The 18969-nt window shown below is 50.6% G+C and overlaps 1 protein-coding gene across 2 annotated transcripts in view; it reads left to right on the top strand.

Annotated features, from left to right (window-relative positions):
- Positions 1 to 6831: 6831 nt before the first annotated feature.
- Positions 6832 to 18969, top strand: part of TBX15 (T-box transcription factor 15) — a 97770-nt gene continuing 85632 nt past the window's right edge. Inside the window, exon 1 of one of the 2 annotated variants that reach the window (XM_074816799.1) lies at positions 6832 to 7020. In XM_074816799.1, the coding sequence (XP_074672900.1) occupies positions 6839 to 7020 (182 nt within the window). In that variant the 5' untranslated portion in view covers positions 6832 to 6838. Of the gene's footprint in view, positions 7041 to 18969 lie in introns of both variants that reach the window. The other variant, XM_074816798.1, reaches the window with a different exon arrangement.

Below are 18969 nucleotides of genomic sequence, written 5' to 3'. Positions count from 1 at the left end.
CCTATTTTCGATAGCGAAGTGATCACAGCCCGCAGCCACCGCTCTTCTGAATAGTCCTATTAAAGTCCTCTGCGTTTTAGGATCGGCCTTAAACGGGATTGTTTACAGTATAACACACCACGTATGAGGTAGGGGAGCGCACAGACCTCTCTTGGTTCAAAGAGCTGTGCCTTGAAGAGAAAAAAAAAAAATTCCCCTTATATTTATTTTTTTGACTGAACACACATTGAAAGGCTGCGCGCAGCTCGGCTTTCTTCCCTGGAAAAGCGGATCTTGGATCCCGTCTGGGTAACAAGGGGCCGGTTGTCCGCCTGCAGCGCCCCATACGAGAACCATTGTGTGCCAGACCCGCAGCGTTTTTTGGGGGACGTCGCTTTTTCGGCCTGTGCGAGGTGTGGGGACAAGGGGGGAGCGTGGCTGCCAGGTGGGTCCGGCCTGGACCCGGGGGGAGGTGAAAACAGGCTTGGTCTGGCTCCTGTTCCTCCCCCCGGCCCCGCAGCCTCAGCTGGGGCGGCTGCAAGGCAGCGTGAGCCCCGTGTGCGGGTGGGTGAGCCCCCACATCTCCCCACACTCCATCCCGCGGGTGTGGGAGCTGAGGATTGCATTGGGGCTGGGGGGGAAAAAACAAACAACAACAAATCAAAACAAAAAAATCCCCCACAAACTTCAAAACCCTCAATCTACCCCAAATTATAATAGCGGCAATAATCTGCGAAGAAGTAGCTTCTCAACGCGCCGCCGTGGAAATGCTGTTTGCTACCGGTGTGAAACTCATTTATTTTTCTTTCCAGGCGGAAAAGTAGATCCGGGCGTCCTGCTGAGAACAGTCACCTTCTAGACTAAAATGTCCCCGCCGGGACTCGCGCGTGGGCTGCCCCACGCCCGGCCCCGGCCCGGCTTTCCCGCTGCTCCTGGCAATCCCCCCGGCGTGGCGTGGGGCGGTAAGGGGAGGCACCCAGGGCCCGATCCGGGCTGGGAGCAGTAGGTGCTGAGCCCAGCAGGGCAGGGGGGATCCCGCTCCGGGGGGGTGCGCGTCGCCGGGCGGGCAACCTCTCCGGGACCGGCTCATGTCCCCTGGCTCTGCCGGGGAGTCTCTTTAAAGCTCTTGTCCTACAGCAGCCCCGCTGCCGGTTGTCCCCGACTCTTTCCCAGGTCCCCCAATCTTCTAGATCTCCCCCGAAATCCTGTCAGGGCGGTGTATTTCTTGGGGGGGGGGGGGGGGGGGGGGGGAGAGAAAACCAAACAAAACAACCCCAAACCAAAACCGCCCAAAAAACCCAACAAACAACCCCAGACTCGAAACCCGCCTTGAGATGTCTCTCAGTCGGCCACCACCACCCCCGAGTCCACCCGCAAACGGGGGCAGGGGCAGGAAAAAGAAGGCCCCGAGGAAACCTCCGCGACCCACTGCAGATGGGGCCGGGGGAGCGCGCAGGGGGGCGGCGGAGCCCGGCCCCCCCTTCCCCTCGGCACCGGCCTTCCCCCGTGAGCCACCTCGTCTCGCTTGGCCACCTCTTCTCGGGCGGGGGCAGATGTGGCTGCCAGAAAGGTAAAGGTGGCGAGTGGCGAGCGGCGGACGGGCAGGCACGTCCCAGCAGACACCTATTTCCCTCCGCGTCCCGCTCCTGCTCGGAGGAGCCAAGCGGAGCGCAGCTTTTTTTTTTTTTTTTTTTTCCGGTCTCTGCCCTCCGTGGAGCCGCCTCTCGCCACCCGAGAGCTGCCTCCACGCGAATTCACCTGTCCCCAGCACAAGTCTGGGAGAAAATCAGCGGGGGAAGGTTTCTGCCCGAGGGGGAGGCGGAGGGGGGGAAAGAAATATCTTCTAACAAAAAAAAAAAGCGGGCGGCAGGAGCGGCCGCGAGTGGGTGCCGGGACGCCCGTGGGTGTGTGAAGCGGGGTGTCGCGGGTGGGACTGACTGCTGCGCGGCGGGAGCGCGGAGCGGACCGAGCGCGCCTCGCTATGTACCTGCGGGTTTTCCGCGAGCAGAGAAAGCTGAAAGCTGCGGAAGCTCCGCGACCCTGCTGACAGCCGGGCGAAGGGGGTTCTGTAGGCGGCGGATGAAGCGAGAGCTCACCCAGACCCCCGCTTATCGTTCCGGGTTATTCTGAAGTTTGGCTTGGTAAATACCGACTCATGGCTTTTAACTCTGCCCGAGTTGTTCCAGGTTAGGGGCTGGGAAGGCAGAAGGGTCTCTAGCAGGGACTTTCGCTTTTGTTTTGCGAAAAGAACCTGCTTTGTTGGAATTATTCATCAGAATTGCCTATTTCCAAACAGCTCCACGGGGAGGCTCCGATATGCAGCCAGGGCTGATCAGAGCCGCCAAAGAAGCGACGCCCGGAGCTGGAGGAAATTCAGGGACAATTTAAATTCCCCAATTCGCCTCCCCTCCGGGAACGGCGGGGCCGGGAGGGGTTGGGGTGGGGGGACAGACCCAAGGACACGGGGCATTTTGTTGCCTGAAGCCCAGGAAACCTGCCGACACGTTTCTGCTCTGCCTGGTCTCCTTCTGCGCCCCCCGAAAACTGGAGAGACGGGAATAACGTAACGCGCCTGGGTCTGCGGTGCCGAAACAAGCCGGGGAGAAGTCCTGGTGAAATGGAGGGAAAGCAGTGGCTGTTTTTTATAGTCCAAGTGTATAATCGGATTTTTTTTCTCTCCTGATAGAAAGCAGATAAATTTATGAAGGGAGAGCTAAGAGAATAATTACAGGGTGAAGGTAGTTAAATTTTATTTCGAGTCCCAAAGGCAAAACCTGACATTTTATTGCAAACATCTGGAAGGCTTAAGAGACTGGCATGGTGTTTGTTTAAACACTAATAGAGATTTTTATTCTGTAAAACACAAACAAAGCCCATTTAAAAACACTTGAGACTGTAAATATTTTGCGGTGGTTCAATTCTCAAAGCCTGAGAAAACTGGGGGAAGGGGAGGGGGGGGGGGAGGAACGAATCGACGGCATAATAGGGGTATAATTATGAATTAGTTAATAATACGCAACAATACCGTTTGTGCAGACCATAAAAATAAATTGCAGGCGTAATTTTTTTTTTTTCCGCAGTCACAATAACTGACCCCGCGCAGCCCGGGAACATCACCTCGCTCGAGTTTCCAAGCGGCGACTTGTGTTCGCTTTAAACTCGCCTCTTACGAGAGCTCCAGCCTCGAAATCCTCCGGTCCGTTTTAAAAGATAATCGACGTTGCATTAAAGTCCAGTAAATCACTCCCTCACGTTATCAGACAGCCTTCAGCCCGCACCCGCTGACTAGTTTTAACGTTGTTTTCAATTACTAACTTTAAAAAAATAATAAAATAATAAATCCCCGGGCTAGGTCTGGCTAAAGGACCTTCGGTAAGGTTTTCCTTGCTGTGTGGAGCAGGGTTTGAAACCGACTGGGTTCAGTCCCTGAGAGCAGCACATCTGGACAGCACTCCCGCCCCGCAGCCGGCTCCCTTATTTCTCTTTTTTTCCAAATATTTCCATACATAAACAAATATTTTCAGGCTCGCTCTGCGACAACTGGAAAGCAGGAGTGAATGATTTCTTTATAAACCCCGGGGCCTGGCCCTGCGACCCTTGCTCCTGCCACTTTATTCCAGGGAGCAGTTTCCTGGATTTAATGGGAGTTACCCTTGCGAGGAAGGGTCTGGAATAAAGACCAGGCAAAGGGACGCATTCATCTCTGGCGGCCGGGGGTCAGAGTGGGATCTGAATCCAGATTGCGCCCAGGCCGACTTCAGATTTACGCCACTCGCCGCGGGGAGGGGGGGACCCGGTCCTTGACATCGCTCCGGCTCGGGAGAGCCGCGGGTGCCGGCGGCGCGGCTGGATTTTGGTGCAAAGGCTGAATCGAAATCCCGTCCCCCGGCTTGAGGAGCGCCCTCTCAGCTCAGGGGACAGAGGTCCCTGCGGGGGGGCAGCGTTGGCTCCCCCCCACCCCACCCCGCATCCCCATCCCTCCCCTTTACCCCCCGGCGCATCCTCGTGTCCGTGGGGCCGCAAAATCGCCGCAGGGTCTGCCCTTGCCCTCCGCTCGCCCTGAGGAGCGGCAATGCCTTTGTGTTTATGACTTTTGCACCGCCCGGGGCAGAGGGGCAGAGGGAGGGCGAGCTGGGCTAAATCTCCCCGGGGCATCGGCGTCGCGGCGGGGAGGAGGGAGAAGAGCGGCCGACGGCGGCTGCGTGTCCCCACCGCCCCGGACACGGCTCCCGGGACCGCGGGGAGCTGCTCTCCCGTCCCTGGCGAAAGGGTCTAGTCCCTGGGGTCTGTCAATTAGGGGCCGTATTGGAGTGGAAGCTCCGCCGGGTTTCCGCTTGCTGCCGCGGAGGTTGTGGCCGGTTGCCCGGGCCCGGCGCGGCGCGGCCCGACACGCGCGGGGACCCCCGAGGTACGAGACCCCAAAGGGGTCGGGGCGACTTCGAACTGTCGGGTCGTAAAACCACGCTTGGCGAGGTGGAAAACGTATTTCTGAGCTCTTACATCAGCCCCCAAATTTCGTTTAAATCGCCCGGCCTTTCCAACACCGTTTCCTCTCGCTAAAACGCTGTAAATAATCCTCTGTTTTCTTGGGCTCTCTTTCTAAAATCCCCCTCCAGCCTCTTGAAAACCCTCCCTCGATGTCTGTCTCCCAGACGAGTGTTTCCGAGGCTTTCGAGAATAGGGAAAGGGATTTTTTTATTTGGGAGCCATTCCTTCGCCGGGGGAAGGACACACAGTCGGGGGACCCCCTGGAAAAGGCATGTTGTCCCCTCCGGGTCCTCGGGGCGGCCCCGCTGCCGGCTCCCCCCAAGCCCCTCTGCTTCTGTCGCTCCTTCTTCCCGCTGCTCTTCGCGGAGCCGGGGAGCGGGGCAGTGCCGGAGGGGGGTCACACACAACACCCCGTGTGGCAGTGCCGCCCCCCCGGCGCTGAGGGCCCGGCGAGTGACCTGTCAAAGGCGATGTACAAGAGGGGAGGGGAAAGGAGCAGCGGGGAGGGGGGTGTGTGTGTGAGGGGGGGTGTAGGACGGGTGATGGGGACGCACAAAACCTGCTCCTCGGCCTAGATACCAGGGCTTAGCTTTTCCGGGATTTCCCGAAGAAGCGGCTTTTTTTTCTCGCTGTTGATCCATGCGTGTGACCCCCGGAGGGCTGTTGTCCCGCCGGCCAGACCCAGCGCTTTAGGCCGGGGAGAGGGAGCTGAAGGGCTCCACCATACCGTGGGCACCGTGGGGGCACTCTGGCAGCTAAAGGAAGTGCCCCCCCCCCCGGCCCCCCTCCCCCCCCCCCCGTCTGCCCCCTTCACTCGTGTCCAGCCCCATCGCAAAACTTCGCCTAAGAAAAATCTCTCTCCCCCGGCACCGCTCGAAGCAGCTCTGCGCCTTCAGGGAGCATCGGAGAAACAGCAGCCAAAAAAGAATCCCTTCCTGAAATTTGGTGTGTATCCTCGCCTGCTTTTCCACCGTGGCTCGAGCCATATGAATTCCTTCCCTTAATTTATAGTTATTTATTATTTATTTTGAACCTGTGTTCGATCCTCGGGATCGAATTAACCCCCCGGCTGCTTTCCCCGCTGTGTTTTCCCTAAGACGGTGTTTCGCTTGGCTTCACCTATTTTTTTTAGCGTGGTCCCATCAGCTAACGAAAACACACGGTGCGTCCTTCACCTTCTCGAATGCAGCTCTCGTTCCTTTTCCCTGCGACCCCCCCGCCCCACGCGCGACCGAGTTCCGCGGGAGTCGCTGCGGCCCCGCCTCAGCCCGGAGGGTTTTTCGGGGCAGAGTGAACAGGCGAGCAGAAAGAAAATGCTGAACATCGTCCAGGCAGCCGGCCGGGATCTGTACCTAGCGGGTTTGTTCTCGCCGTAGCTAAAGTGGCAAAAAAGAAGCGGTGGGGGGGGGAAAAAAATTACAAAAAATAAAATTCCCCTTCCCAAAGAAGCTGCCCCTGCCCCGGCGTGACTGGGTTTATCTGTCCCGCCGCCTGCTCAGCCCCGCCGCTCCACGGACACGCATCGTTTTGAAGCGAAACTTCCACCCCCCCCCCCCCCCCCCTTTCCCCTCCCCGAGACGTTGCTGTTGCCGGGCCAAACACCCGATTCCGCCGGCAAGCGCAAGTAATACATGGCATGAATGACGTTTTAAAAAAACACCCTCTCATCCGGCACCCCCGGGCGGTGAAACCCCCCTCGGGTGCTTTGCGTGGGGATTAGCTGGCAGCAGCCCCTGGGAAACCTGGGTGCGGCGGGGAGAAGTGCGGGAGTTGTTACCTCTCTGCATTTAGAGCTATGGGTTTCCTAACGGCTCCCCGTTCTTCAAACAGTTAATTCTCCCGGCCGGTGCTCCAGGACTCAGATGCCCAAAATTGCTCGCCCTGAAGCCCGAGTCTCCCTCCCCTCGCCATTGGGTCGCAGCTTTTGGGTCTCTCCCGAGCTCTCCCTCCTATTGGCCCGGGACAGGTTGGGGGTTTTTTTTCTTTTTTTTTTTTTTTTTTTCTTGACAGGCGCACGCAGCCTGCCTAACTCTTGGAGGAAAAAAAAAAAAAAATCCCAGAAGTTTGGATCAATCAGAGAGAGACAGAAGGAAAGGGGAGAAGGAAAAAAAAAAAAAAAAAAAAAAGAAATCCAGCCTGCAGCCCCTCTGAGCAAGTGCTGGGGACCTGGGCTGAGCACACCCTCCCGGCTCTGCCTACGGAGTATCTGCAGCCTCATGTAGTGCCTTGAGGAGACTTGAGGGCTGGTTCTTCTGGGGGTGCAGCTGGGGAGGGGTGGGGGGAGAAAGAGGCGAGAGGCTCTGCCTCTGGTCCCCGAGCTCTGCGCTCCCAGCCACTGGTCGCTCATCTGCCCAAGGGTCTGGGGGATAAGATGAGTGAGAGGCGAAGATCGGCCGTGGCCCTCAGCTCCCGAGCTCACGCTTTCTCGGTAGAAGCCTTGATCGGGACAAATAAAAAGAGGAAACTGCGAGACTGGGAGGACAAGGGGCTGGATTTGTCCATGGAAAGCCTCAGCCCCAATGGCCAGCTAGGGGACAATGAAGACCCGACTCAGTGCCTGGACCTCAACCCCGGTTAGTGCAACTCTTTTTCTCTTCGGGACCCCCCCCCAGCCCCGCTCCCTCCCCGCCGAGCCCTGCTCGCCGGGAGAACGGCGCCGGGCAGGGCGGGCAGCGCCTCCCGGGAAACAGCCGGGACGGGGGGGAGAGGAAAAGCGGAGCGGGAAGGGGGAAGATTTTGCGGAGATTCCCTGGATTTTAATTTTTTATTTTTAAATTTTCGGTTTACGGGGACTTTTCTCCCACTCGCTGCGGCTCTTCCCCCCCCCCCCCCCCCCACTTTCCTCAACTCCACGATGTCCCGGGAGGGAACGGCGTGTGCCCCCCTCTTCCCCCTTCTCCCTCTCTCCTCCCGCTCCGTGCCTGCCTGTCGCGATAGTCCTTCCCGGGTGACTTTGTCCTTGTCGCGGCGCTTCCCGACCATCGCGGGGGTGCGGCGTGGGTCGGGAGCAAAGGAGTGTGGGGCACGACACTCGCATCCCCGCGGGGGGGATCACCCCTCTCCCTCTTTCGTGCGCCTTGCCGAGACACCGGCCACCACCCCGAGTCTGCCCCGCGGAGACCATGCGCCCTAACCGGAGGTTTCGGTGGAGGAGGAGGAAGAGGAGGGCGTCCCACAGCAGCGTTGCGCCGAGGAGAGGGGCGCCGGCTCCGTGGCGAGCTCCCACCCGAGGCCTCCGCGGGCCGGGCTCAGCCGGGCAGCGAGCGGCTGGGGGGGGCCTGATCCTTCCCCCCGGGATCGGGCCCGCCGGGGTTTAGCGGCGCGGCCTCGCTCCGCGCCCGGGACGTGGCGAGGCGGGGTGGGGTGTGGGGGGTGTCTCCCCTTTTCGTAGGGACGCTGCTCCCGGCAGGGAAAAGGGGCAGAAGGTGAGGGGGGGCTCCGAAGAGCCTGGCCCCCGCCACCGAGCCTGGCGCCTCCCGGGAACCGGGGCGTGTGGAGCCGCTCCGGGGGCCCGGCCCGCCTTGGCCGGCTGCACGGGAGCTGGGGAGAGAGAGCGCGAGGCTCTCTTCGTGCTCTTTGGGCTTTTCATTTTCAACTTTTATTTGCTTATTTATTTTTATTTAAAAGGGAGCCGGTAGCTGGGAGTGATCGTTTGGCTCCAAGCGAAGCCCTCGGGGTTGGTCTTGCCCCCCACGGCCGTTTTGCTCCGCTTTAAAACGACGGTCCCGCCAAAGCAGCCGCGGACTCGCGGCCTCCGCGCCCGCGCTGCCTCCGCGCCCCTCTCGCCGCCCCCCGGCCGGCTCCCCACCGCCTTAAAATGGGACGGGGGGAGCGGCCCCGCTCGCACAGTTATAGTGTACGGAGAAAGCGAATTTTAGGTAATTTCTCTTTACTTTTTCCTTTTAATATTCGGGGCGGGGGGGAAAGATCAAGCGATTTCTGTGCGCGACCCAGTAAGAGAAAGGGCAGAAATTCCCTCCACTCGCGCCAAGTCCACTCAGCCGCACATGGAGAGGAAAACACCTTTTCTATTTATTTTTATTTGGTTTTCCGTGACGTTCCTCGCGCTATCAATAAGCATCAGCTGCCCAAAATGCAGCATAAAAAATCTGAACCATCCAAAGAAATTAAAAAGAAAGAAAGAAAGAATTAGACACCGAGGTGTAAAAAATACCTACTGTAGAAAAAACCCTGTTAAGTGTTTTTGAAGGGAGCGAAAGACCGGGAGCTCTGGAGACCTCGCCTCGCTCCGCTCTCAAGGAACCGCATTTCAATTTGCTTGTAGCAGCAGCAGCCCTTCCCGGTGCGGATCCTAAGGAGAAGTAGGTAAAATCTGCTCCCTCTCAGCGGAGCGAAGGGGAGGGAACAGAAGCGATCAAAATATCAAACCTAAAAAAAAAAAAAAAACCAAACCTCACGGTTTCCGAGTCTTTCCCGTTCAAAATAATACGCAAACGAAACGACAAAAATCTGTTTTCTAATAACAGAGCAGATATATGCACCAGTCTGCTTTTTTAGAACTGTTTCTCATTAATTTTTAGCCGCAATAGAATATATTTTTGGACGGTCTAGAAGTTTAATTTGACCATTTCTCCATTAATTCGAAATAAAACTGGGAAAAACTTCCCCTGCGCCAGTCTGGAGAGAGGGAGAGAATGGCGGCTAATGCCTGAAACCTTAGAAAGCAAACGTGATGTTTTTCATAAAGCAAAGGAAATCAAGAACAGTTTGAGAAATCATTTTTGGGAGGTTGATAGACTTTAAATAAAGTCCGCGACTGTAATTTGCACAGTCACTTCATTAAACCTAAATCCTCCGCGGTGTACCTTTGCTGCTGTGTGAAAATTGATTAGCGGCTATATAATGGCCACCAAATTCCGTCTTTACAAGACCCAATTAAGAGCAAACTTTACACCTAAGGTATTTTAAACTTGCCAAATCTCCAGCGATATACTAAAAGAAAAAAAATGGGAAAAAAAAAAAAAAGATAGAAAAGGGAGTTTTTATAGCGTCCCAAAGGTTCAGAACTCAAAGTCGCTGCCCCCGAGTAGCGCAGGAAATAAGACAGGGCTGTTCCTTCTGCTGGAGATATTATTGGTACGGGTGGGCTTACGGAGAGGCCCCAGATATTATGGTACGCGCTAGGAAAATATGTGTTGATTTTGCGTGCGATAACATAAATCGGCCTAGCCCGATTTATCGATCTCTCCGCGTAAAACCCCCCAATTTCATCCCAGGAGGGTCTGAAAAGCTGAAAACCACTCGCCGCGGGGAACCCAACACCGCCAAGGGAAGAGTAAGGCTCCGCTTCTCCTGTCTGCGGTTCTTTGCCCTGTAGACGGGTCTCGGGATTCCTCTCCCACGCGTTGGCCGCGTCTCGCGGGGATATTCCTCTCCGTCCCCACGGCGAGTGGCTCTCGATGCCCCGGGGAGGGGGGCGGCGGCGGGGCGGCCCCGCTCCGCTCCCGGCGTGGGGGCTCCGCCGCTCTCGGTGCGGCTCCGCGCGGGACGTGGGGACCCAGCGCTTCTCGTTTCCCCGTTTTGGCGAAATCCCTCAAACCTTTACATGCGATTTTCCACCTTTCGGTGACAGTATTGGCCATCCCGAGTCGCCTCGAGTGCCCGAGGTGGCAGGCCGGGAGGTGCCGGGTCGGGGGGTGGCGTGGGGGAAAGGTGAGAAAAGCCAGCGGATAAATTTTCCCAGGTTTGTAAAAAAAAAAAAAAAAAAAAAAAAATCTCCCGAGCATCCGAGTTATTTATGTCTCAGCCATGAATCTTGTCGCCAGAGTTAATGTGCTGTTTTACGAGGCTCATTTAAAAGAGGGATAAAGCCGGATTTTAATCACGTGCGGGTTTTAATCACGAAGCTGTGCAAAGGAATTCGGCATTACAGCGGCTCTCCCCCTCTCTCCCGCCTCTCCCACTCGGGGCGCGCAGCGCGTGGGGCTCGGCGGACCCCCCCTTTCCCCCGCCTCCCCGCTGCTACCCCGCATCCTGCGCCGGCCCTCGGCTGTCGCCGCCGCCGATGCGAGGAGGAGGAAGAGGAGGAGGAGGAGGAGGGTGGCGGCGGGCGCCCCTCCGTCCCCTTGGCAGGTTTGGTTTCAGAGGGCAGCAAAACAATGGGCTCGGATGTCTTCTGGGTATTTATAGATTAAACCTGAGCAGCGGAAAGGTCACGGGGGGGGCAGGCGTTGCCTCCCTTGATGTATATATTCTTTACCATCTTTTACAGCGGGGTCTTTCGTCCGCCCTTCCCTCTGCCACCCCGGGGGCTCAGGGACACACCGAGGCGGACCCGAGCGAGCGCTTTTGCTCGTCCAAAGTTTAAGACCTTTTTTTTTTTTTTTGAGGGGGAGGGGGACACTCGTCTCCCCGCGGACGCCTTTCCCCCCTCGAAACCCGGCTGCTGCCTTAGGCGGTCGGGTCGCTCCACAGGCGCTTCGGAGGCAGGGCAAAACGGTGCGGCTAAAAAGTTATAATGTCGCGGCTTTGGGACAGTCCCGTTCCTCGCAAAGGAACCTGCTAGCGAGTTTGTAAACGAATTTCGCCAGCGCAGTCTTCGTATCACACATCCCATCGGTAATTTTGATTGAATATATTAAAAATGCACACATCAGTTAAAAATCAAACCAAACCAAACTAAACAACATTTTCGGGAGTTTCATTTTTGTCAATCTGCGAAGACATTGCATCGAGAATGGTTTTTCGTTCCGTATGTTTTTCGAAAGCTCCATTAACGAACTACCGCGAAGCTTTGCAACGAGAGAAAACACGGCACACATTTTGAGACCTACAACGTGTTTATTACAGCTGCTTATCCATAAGATTAAGATCCGATAGCTTGACAAAGCCTTCCACGGCTGGCAGGAGTAAAACCTCCGTCTCTTTTCCCATGGCGTGTTGTTCTCCTGCCCGTCCTGGGAGGTGGGAGGTGACACCAATACCCACCCCAGTCCCGCTCCGCCGTGGGGTACCTGCTCCCCCTCGCCCCCGGGCAAGCCCCCTCCACCGGCGGGGCTGCGGCAGCCGTGCCGCCCGCCGACCCTCCGGAGAGGCAAACAAATTTTAAGAGCAGGAGAAATGTAATGGATAATACGTGATTTTTTTTTATTTTTTTTTTTATATATATATATCACCACTTCTGAATGCTCATGTTGATGAATTCCCATTTTTTAAGCGGTGGCTGTTAACCTCGTGAGTAGGGAGTGATTTAATTTGGTTCCAGATGTATTCTCGCTTCAGCTTTTGTTTGAGCGTTCAGTAACAAGGATTTCAAGAGCTGGCAGACAACTTTTTCTCACCTCTTCCCTGAGGTAGGGTGAATTGGGGTACAATGTCCTTTGCATGGTCCTCGAGGCTCGCTAATGCTCAAAGCTCCGTTACAACGAGGTGTAAGACAGAGAGCATCAGCTTTGCCTTGGGCAGAAGTGCTTGGGACTGGGATTTATGGATGCAATGCTTTTCTAACAAATATGTGTGTGACTGGGTTCGTATGAATTCATTCCACCTGTTGGATCATCGGCTTTCCCCCTGAAGAGGGGATACTGAGCTCAGATCCATTGCTCCCTGGTGTATGTGATGGAAGGAAACGTGAAAACCTGACCCTCATAATGCCTCTGCTCCCCCCGTACTCTGGCCACAGAGTTAATGCTCTGCCGCTTCCCAGAGGAGCCAGTTGCAGGAGGCAGATGGAGCTGTCCAGAGAAGAGCCAGGAGAGCCCTGGGGGGCTCGGGAAAGGGTTGGCTTGGTCAAGTTTGTCCAACTCTGACCTTGGAGCCGGAGGAGACAGAGAGCGAGAAGGATTTGACTCCGCGGTAATATGTGTCTTACTGAATTGGGTGAGCTCCGGCTGCTGGGTTTGTGAAACTCTTCCTGCAGAGAGGTGAATTGCTCACGCTGTATTAAGAAGGCACATAATAGAATGATAGAGACAAACCTTACAGAACAGCAGAGTGTTAGAAAAAAGGCAGCGTGGCAAACAGGATCTTCCTTTCTTTTCTATGTATTTTAAACCTGCAGCATTTACTACACAGGTTTATTCCATCTGCTGCTATTTCAAAAGACTTTCCTTGTCTTTGACAAGAACTTTGGGAGAATCCAAAAAGCTTCTGTTACAAGCAAAAGTCAAGTAATTCCTTACAAACCATCAATCACTTCTCCCTCCTCCCACTTGGGACTGAGCGCTTATATCAAATATCAGCCCAGCTAGCCTCTCCTCGGGCAGAAGTGTCCTGCTTTATCTGTATCTGTCTTTAAGGAAAACTGATGCTTTTTTCAGATGGAAAACTTGAAAGATGTCTTCCAAGAGCGCTACATTCATGAAAGAGCATTTACATTGTCTTACAACACAGTCAGTGTCACTGAAGTCACCTCTATTCACACCGTTCCTATTTTAATCAGTTGGATTCTTGTATGAATCTTTGCTTGTAGTCTTACGTCTTCAAAGGTCAAAGCGTTTTGTATTTTTTTAACTTTTCTTTTTTCCTGCCTTCTGATCTAGATTAATAAGCTTACACTAGTTTAAAAAATGCACTAAAATCAGTCAGAGCACTCGGAAAATTCCTGGACATATTGAGACTGGCTCATATGGCATTTACATCAGTTCCTGTTGCAAGTCAAATCTATTCGAGTGTGATTTAAATCACCCCAAGCATCCATATTGAGACCCGTAGTTTACAGCGGTGATGTAAAATCAAGTTCAATGAAAGAAGCTTAAGTTTTCCAAAAATTGACAACGTTTCAGAGATCAACAGTCATTCCCAGAGTGGCTGAGCTTGCTAGTGCCTGTTGATGGAATTACAGGATTTTATGCTAACCCTTAGCTCTCTGACATCCTCCTGAACAATATGATTACTTTGCAGTGTTGGGATGGGGAGGTATGTTTAAGTCCGGACAGCAAAAGCAGGGTGGGTGTACACACAAATGGTCAGGATCTGCCAGGCTGGGAGCTGCGTGGCTCCTTGGGAGGAGCAGCAGCGGGTGCCTGGGCGTGCAGGGAAACGCAGGCAACCAGGGGCTTCCCAGCGCTCCACTGCCTAATCCTGCCCAGAGCAGCTCTGCCTAGCAGGACACTGAAAGATTTGGCTTTTCTGGCTTATTATTTGAACTAGAGTTTCCACAGGTAGAGAGAACTGTGCAGCAGTGCTGAGACATTTTTATTTTCAGAGAAAAAACCAGTGTAGCTTTTTGCTGCTTATTTCCGATACTGGTTAAAAGAGGTTCCAATTCCAACCTTTCTTCCTGCTGTCTCAAAACACAATGCCATTGCTTTTCTTGTGGTAAAAGCTGTAGCATGCTTTAGTGAGAAAGGCTAGGGAAAGATAACATGGTGTTACGGTAAAATGAAATTGAAATATCTTTGAAAGCAGATTAAGAAAGTTTAAAACTCTGAGAGGAAACATGTCAATTCAAGTTCTAGCAACAATATTCATGCTGGGGGCATCTTTTAATTGCTTTAATTCTGCAAGATCAGAAAACAATGAATCAGTAAATCAATCCAAGAAGTGACAAAAGCACTTGTTACGATAATATTTACAGTAATATTTCCATATGCCATTTGTTCAGATGAGCTATCGATCTGACAGTATTGTGAAGATGGTGAAAGGATTGAGTCGAACCCCTGTGACAGGGGGTTGTCCAACATTTGCTGCGTATTTGCAGATGCAGACTTACAGCTGCTAGAGGGAAGGCTGCACCTAGCAAACGTCTTCGGCCAGCACATCCAGATGTGCAGCAACAGAAGAATTCAGAGAAGGATTTTTCATTTGGGGACTGCGCAGAAAAAAAAATGAAGATGGTGAGGAGGCATTTAGGTTGGGCTGAATGACAGCTTTTTTTTTTTTTTTTTTTTTTTTTTTTTAGCTTTATTGAGAAACAGGAAAACTTAGGTTTTGGCCAACCTTTAAATATTTATTTTTGTCTCATCAAACTACCTCTCGTTTTTAAGTTATGCAACAATTTAAAAAATGGATCCCCAAACCTCGTTGTTTAAAATAATTTAAAAATATTTTTTAAAATATAAAATTAATTTTCACTTTAAAAAATATGACATTTTGATTTAGATAATAATGGAATTGAGCATTTGGACATTCAAAACCACTTCCCAATTTTTCTTCTTTTAACAATCAAAGTTGTTTTCCAAATTCTGCCGGATTTCATAAATAAGTTTTCCTTTCTCCAAAGCTGTATTTTCTTGGTCAGTTCACCACGTATATATTAAAAAGAAAATGTCCAGCTAAACTCTTGCAGGATAGAATTCAGTCCCTGTCATAGGGGACAGTTTCACTGCACTGCATCTGCACCTGCTCATTCTTCTTTAAGGCTTTTGCTTTTTGGGAAGGAAACCTTCTAGTATTGTTAAATGGACATTTTCAGCAATGTCCACACACGTAGCTCTTGGAAAGGAGCTTGGGAAGAAATTATTGCCAACCACCTTTAAAAGAACCGATTTACAGTTTCTAAAGAGTACTTAACCAACTGGTTAAGAACTGACACAAATCATATTAATAATCAGCACATTTATATGAATGCAGCCACAGCAAAAATTGTTTGAAAATCAGTGGGCCAGGGCACACAGAATAATTATGAATGAATGACTTACAGTTCTTTGACTTCACTCAGGGACGGGATGCACTCTTGGCTAACATTAACATTTTTCCCATGACCAATGAATTAACAAAACCAAGCCTCTACTTTTAGGAGCTTCAGGAAATAGAGAACTCCCTGATCAGAAATCTACCCCAAAACTAAGGGGGAAACTGAAGACACCAGAGTGTCTTTGCTTTTAATGAAAGTGAAGAATGGTGCATCGTAGACTTCTTAAGAAGATGCACCAGTTAATAGGAGTATTCCTAAATAAGATACTAGAAGTGCTGACTGACTGTGTGGATGCTTACAGACAGAAAATAATTCTAAAGAGAACACGTCATAACATTTAGAAATGTGTGGTGCATATGATGAGTAGGTTAGGGAGTCTTCAAAAATAGGTTCTTGATGTTTTATCCCTGAAATACCGGCAGATCAGTTCTGTAAGTTTGAGTTTGATGAGGAAGAAAGGACCTTGGGAATAGAGAGATTCACAGATAGACATTTTTCTTCACCTACTTGTTGCAATGGATTGTCCTCAATCCTGCTCAGAGAAAGATATTAAAATGTCAGTTATTAAATGTTCATAGGCGTTATTGTCATCAGTTCTAGAAACATCACTTAGTTTGATGAAGAAATTATCACAGGGCTGCCCTGTCATCCCTCTTTCAGCTTTGCACAGAAAAAATGTGAATGTATTTTTATTGTGCTTTAAGCAGTCTTTCTTATCAAGGCGAAAAAATGGTAGAAGACTTGTTGAGCACTACCTTGTACCCCCTCAGACCTTAGTGGATACACTCCCACTGTTTTTTTTAAAAGCAGACTTCAGCCCTGGGATTGTACTGGACTCTGCTGCTGCCTTGACTTCTAATAAAATACCACGCGATAATTGGGATTGGCAATCCTAAATTTTTAGTCTACATATCCTCTTGCAAAGATGTGTATTGCTCTCGAGTTCTTTTATTTATCGGGTATCCGCAAAATCAGAAAACCAAGACGTTAGAAGTGCCCCGTGACACTGCAAAATCCAGTAATGCAAAGGCTGTGCGGAAGCACGCTCACGAGGCAGCTGCTAAAGGAGGGCCTGATTCTGCGAGATGCCAAGCATCTGCATTTCAAAGGACTTTATGGTGCTGATTTTCAAGGGTGCAGCTTTTGTGACCTTATTTTCAGTGGTGTTAAGAACGTGTAATTGCCGCAGAGATCTTGACCTCTTGCTTGATTTCTGCTCTGAGATGCCCTAAGCAGACAGCGATAGCCAGAAAGCAGCCTCCCCCTCAGCACAACTGTCAGGATTGGAATAATTTTAATTTATATACGGGGATTTGTTTTTTGTCTGCTGGAATACTGTGTCAGTCTGTATGAGTAAAATAATCATGACAGTGAGGTTAATGCATGGGTGATCACTTTTATGCTGTGAAAGGATCATGTTTTCCTCTGCTCCTCAGTTTTTCTGCAAATGTCTGATAGTGTGAAAACTGTCAGGCTGGATCAGATACAAGTTTCTGGATTATGACCGTCTTTGCCATTTCTAAGTGCTCCTGCCTTTTTATTGTGTAATACAAGGCAATGAGGCTGTGACTTTTAAACTAAGAAGTTGTTGTTTTACTTCAAAAAACTCAATATTTTTATGCCAGAAGGTTGTAGGAAGCTGCGAAAATATAGAATACAACACATGGCTGTGGGTGCCTAATGGTTTTTATTTTGCTCTAGAATTTAAAAGATAAATAGAAGATTTATTATTGTAGGATTTAGGGGTTTCCTGTGCCAGGCTCCTTGGAGCAAATAAAAAAAAGTCTTCATTTACCATCAAACAACCTTAGCAAAGTCTCCATCTGCCTAGCGGCAAGCCAGTCACGTTATTCACTTCAGTGCTGGGGAGTGTTGCCCACATAAGACTGTAACATCACAGTTCTGTTATGCAGGTCCCTGCAACGCTGACGGAGCGGCAGAAAGCCTACACTGCCTCGTTAGAGACTGCTCGGATTATTCTGTACATAGCAATTCTGTTTACTCCACAACTCAGGAAATTGCGCCTGGGCTGGGGAAAGGGAGGGCGGCTGTGGAAGTGCCTAGCAGTGTGCTGTTACAGAAATGAACAATAATTTTACGCTTTTGTGAAAATATGGTCATATAATGCAGGTTCAGGGAAAAAAAACCTTGTTCTGTTTCTTGGAATGAAAGATTCGGTTTTGAAGCGGCTGTTTATTAAGAGTGTTTCATTACTGGTTGCTCGAGTTACATTAAGGTGATGGGCATCATTTATCCAGGGTAATTCAGGAATAATTGGTTTAGAAAAAATGGAGAGAGCCTTGACAGAGTACATACAGGGCACATGAGCGAGTAATCCAGTACGGCTACAGCCTTTAATAGAAAAGCAGTTCAGCACCAAAAGGGGATGGAAAATGTCTGGGGCATTTGCTGCCTCTGTTCTTTTGCCATATCGGATGCCCTGCCCCTGGTTGTGCTCTCAGACACCCACTGGACTGGGATGTCCCTGGATTTCCGTAGGTACTACCTCGTCTGTGTGCTGAGAAACTGTATAACTGAATAACAACTGAGGAACAGGAGTGCTGTAGCTCAGCGTGGATGAGGACTGGGTGCCCCTTGTTGCTCTGAGGGGCTCACTTGGCAGGGACAAGGGCCGTAGCGCACCAGTGAGTGGATAGGGTCACCTTTGTGTTACCTTCATTTTAATGTTGAGCCGTGTGTGTACACTACCCTCCTGGGGATGAAATGATGGTGAGACCAGGAAGAGAGGAGTTAATAGGGACAAAGGAGTAGAAAACCAGGCAGAAAGGGGCAACACTGTTGGGAAGGGGAGAATGAGGCAGGAAAGGGAGCGGTTCAAGGCCTCATTTCCTACCCACCAGCTGCTCGCGGCATGAGGAGGAATTAGAAACTATTTTCAGACTTTCTCCCTGCATCTGGGTACCCTCCTGTTTGGTTTGTTCCCCCCCCACCCCAAGTAATGAATGGCATGATTCCTATAAATGAAATATACTGTTAAAAATAGTTTATGAAGGTAACTTAGTACATTATACCAGACAAACGTAATCATTTGGTGTAGCATAGATATGTAAGAGGCCTGGGGGAAAGAAGGGAAAACCTCTCAAATGAGCAGAAGCTTTCAGGAAAAAGAACAAGGTTTCTTCCCATGGTCTTTGTTCTTCATGGTTTGAGGTGAAAAAATCTGGAATTTCAGGAAAAATTATAAAGACTCTTCTAGAAGAAATAATTTCTCTGACAGTGAAATCTACAGGCTTTTTTTTTAGAATAGTATTTAAAATCCTATTTGCTACTCTTTCTACTTTTATTCAGGCCTTCAGCCTTTTTATAATCAATAGGTGTTACAGCTGGAGTTGTTTTGTCTATTTTGTTATGCAGTTGCATTGGCTGTACATTATTGATTTCCATTGTGTATAAAAATCAGATATTTAAGTGCTTTGTATTATTAATATTTGTCAGTATAAAGAAATTTTTAATGTGCCTGAGAGAACATGTTAGTCATTACTGCGATGAGTGTAGTGAGTTATTATATAGGTATACCTAGAGGCAATTTCTAATTGCTAATTAAATTATACATAGCACATTTCTTATTGTTAAGGAAGTAATTAAGATAATCAACTGCTAGAGATAATTCAGTCTTCCTCTACTGGAAAATTTCTACTTGTTATTTTGTTTATTTGTATGTTTTTCCTGGGAGTGGAGGTGGAGGGAAGAGGGAGACAGCTTTTCTGCACAGCAGCAATGTTTTTTGCAAATGTCACTCTGGCTAGAGCCACATAATTTAAATGAAGAATTACAAATAGTAGTAATGGTTTCTTATTGCTTATTTGTAGTTGAATGAGAATATTTATTTGTGAACTGACCCTTAATAATTTTATTTATGAATATTCAGACAGTTGCTGAGTATT

Source organism: Strix aluco, chromosome 2 (genome assembly GCF_031877795.1).
Source record: "Strix aluco isolate bStrAlu1 chromosome 2, bStrAlu1.hap1, whole genome shotgun sequence".
Lineage (NCBI taxonomy): Eukaryota > Metazoa > Chordata > Aves > Strigiformes > Strigidae > Strix > Strix aluco.
This window is presented reverse-complemented; position numbering and strand designations above follow the sequence as displayed.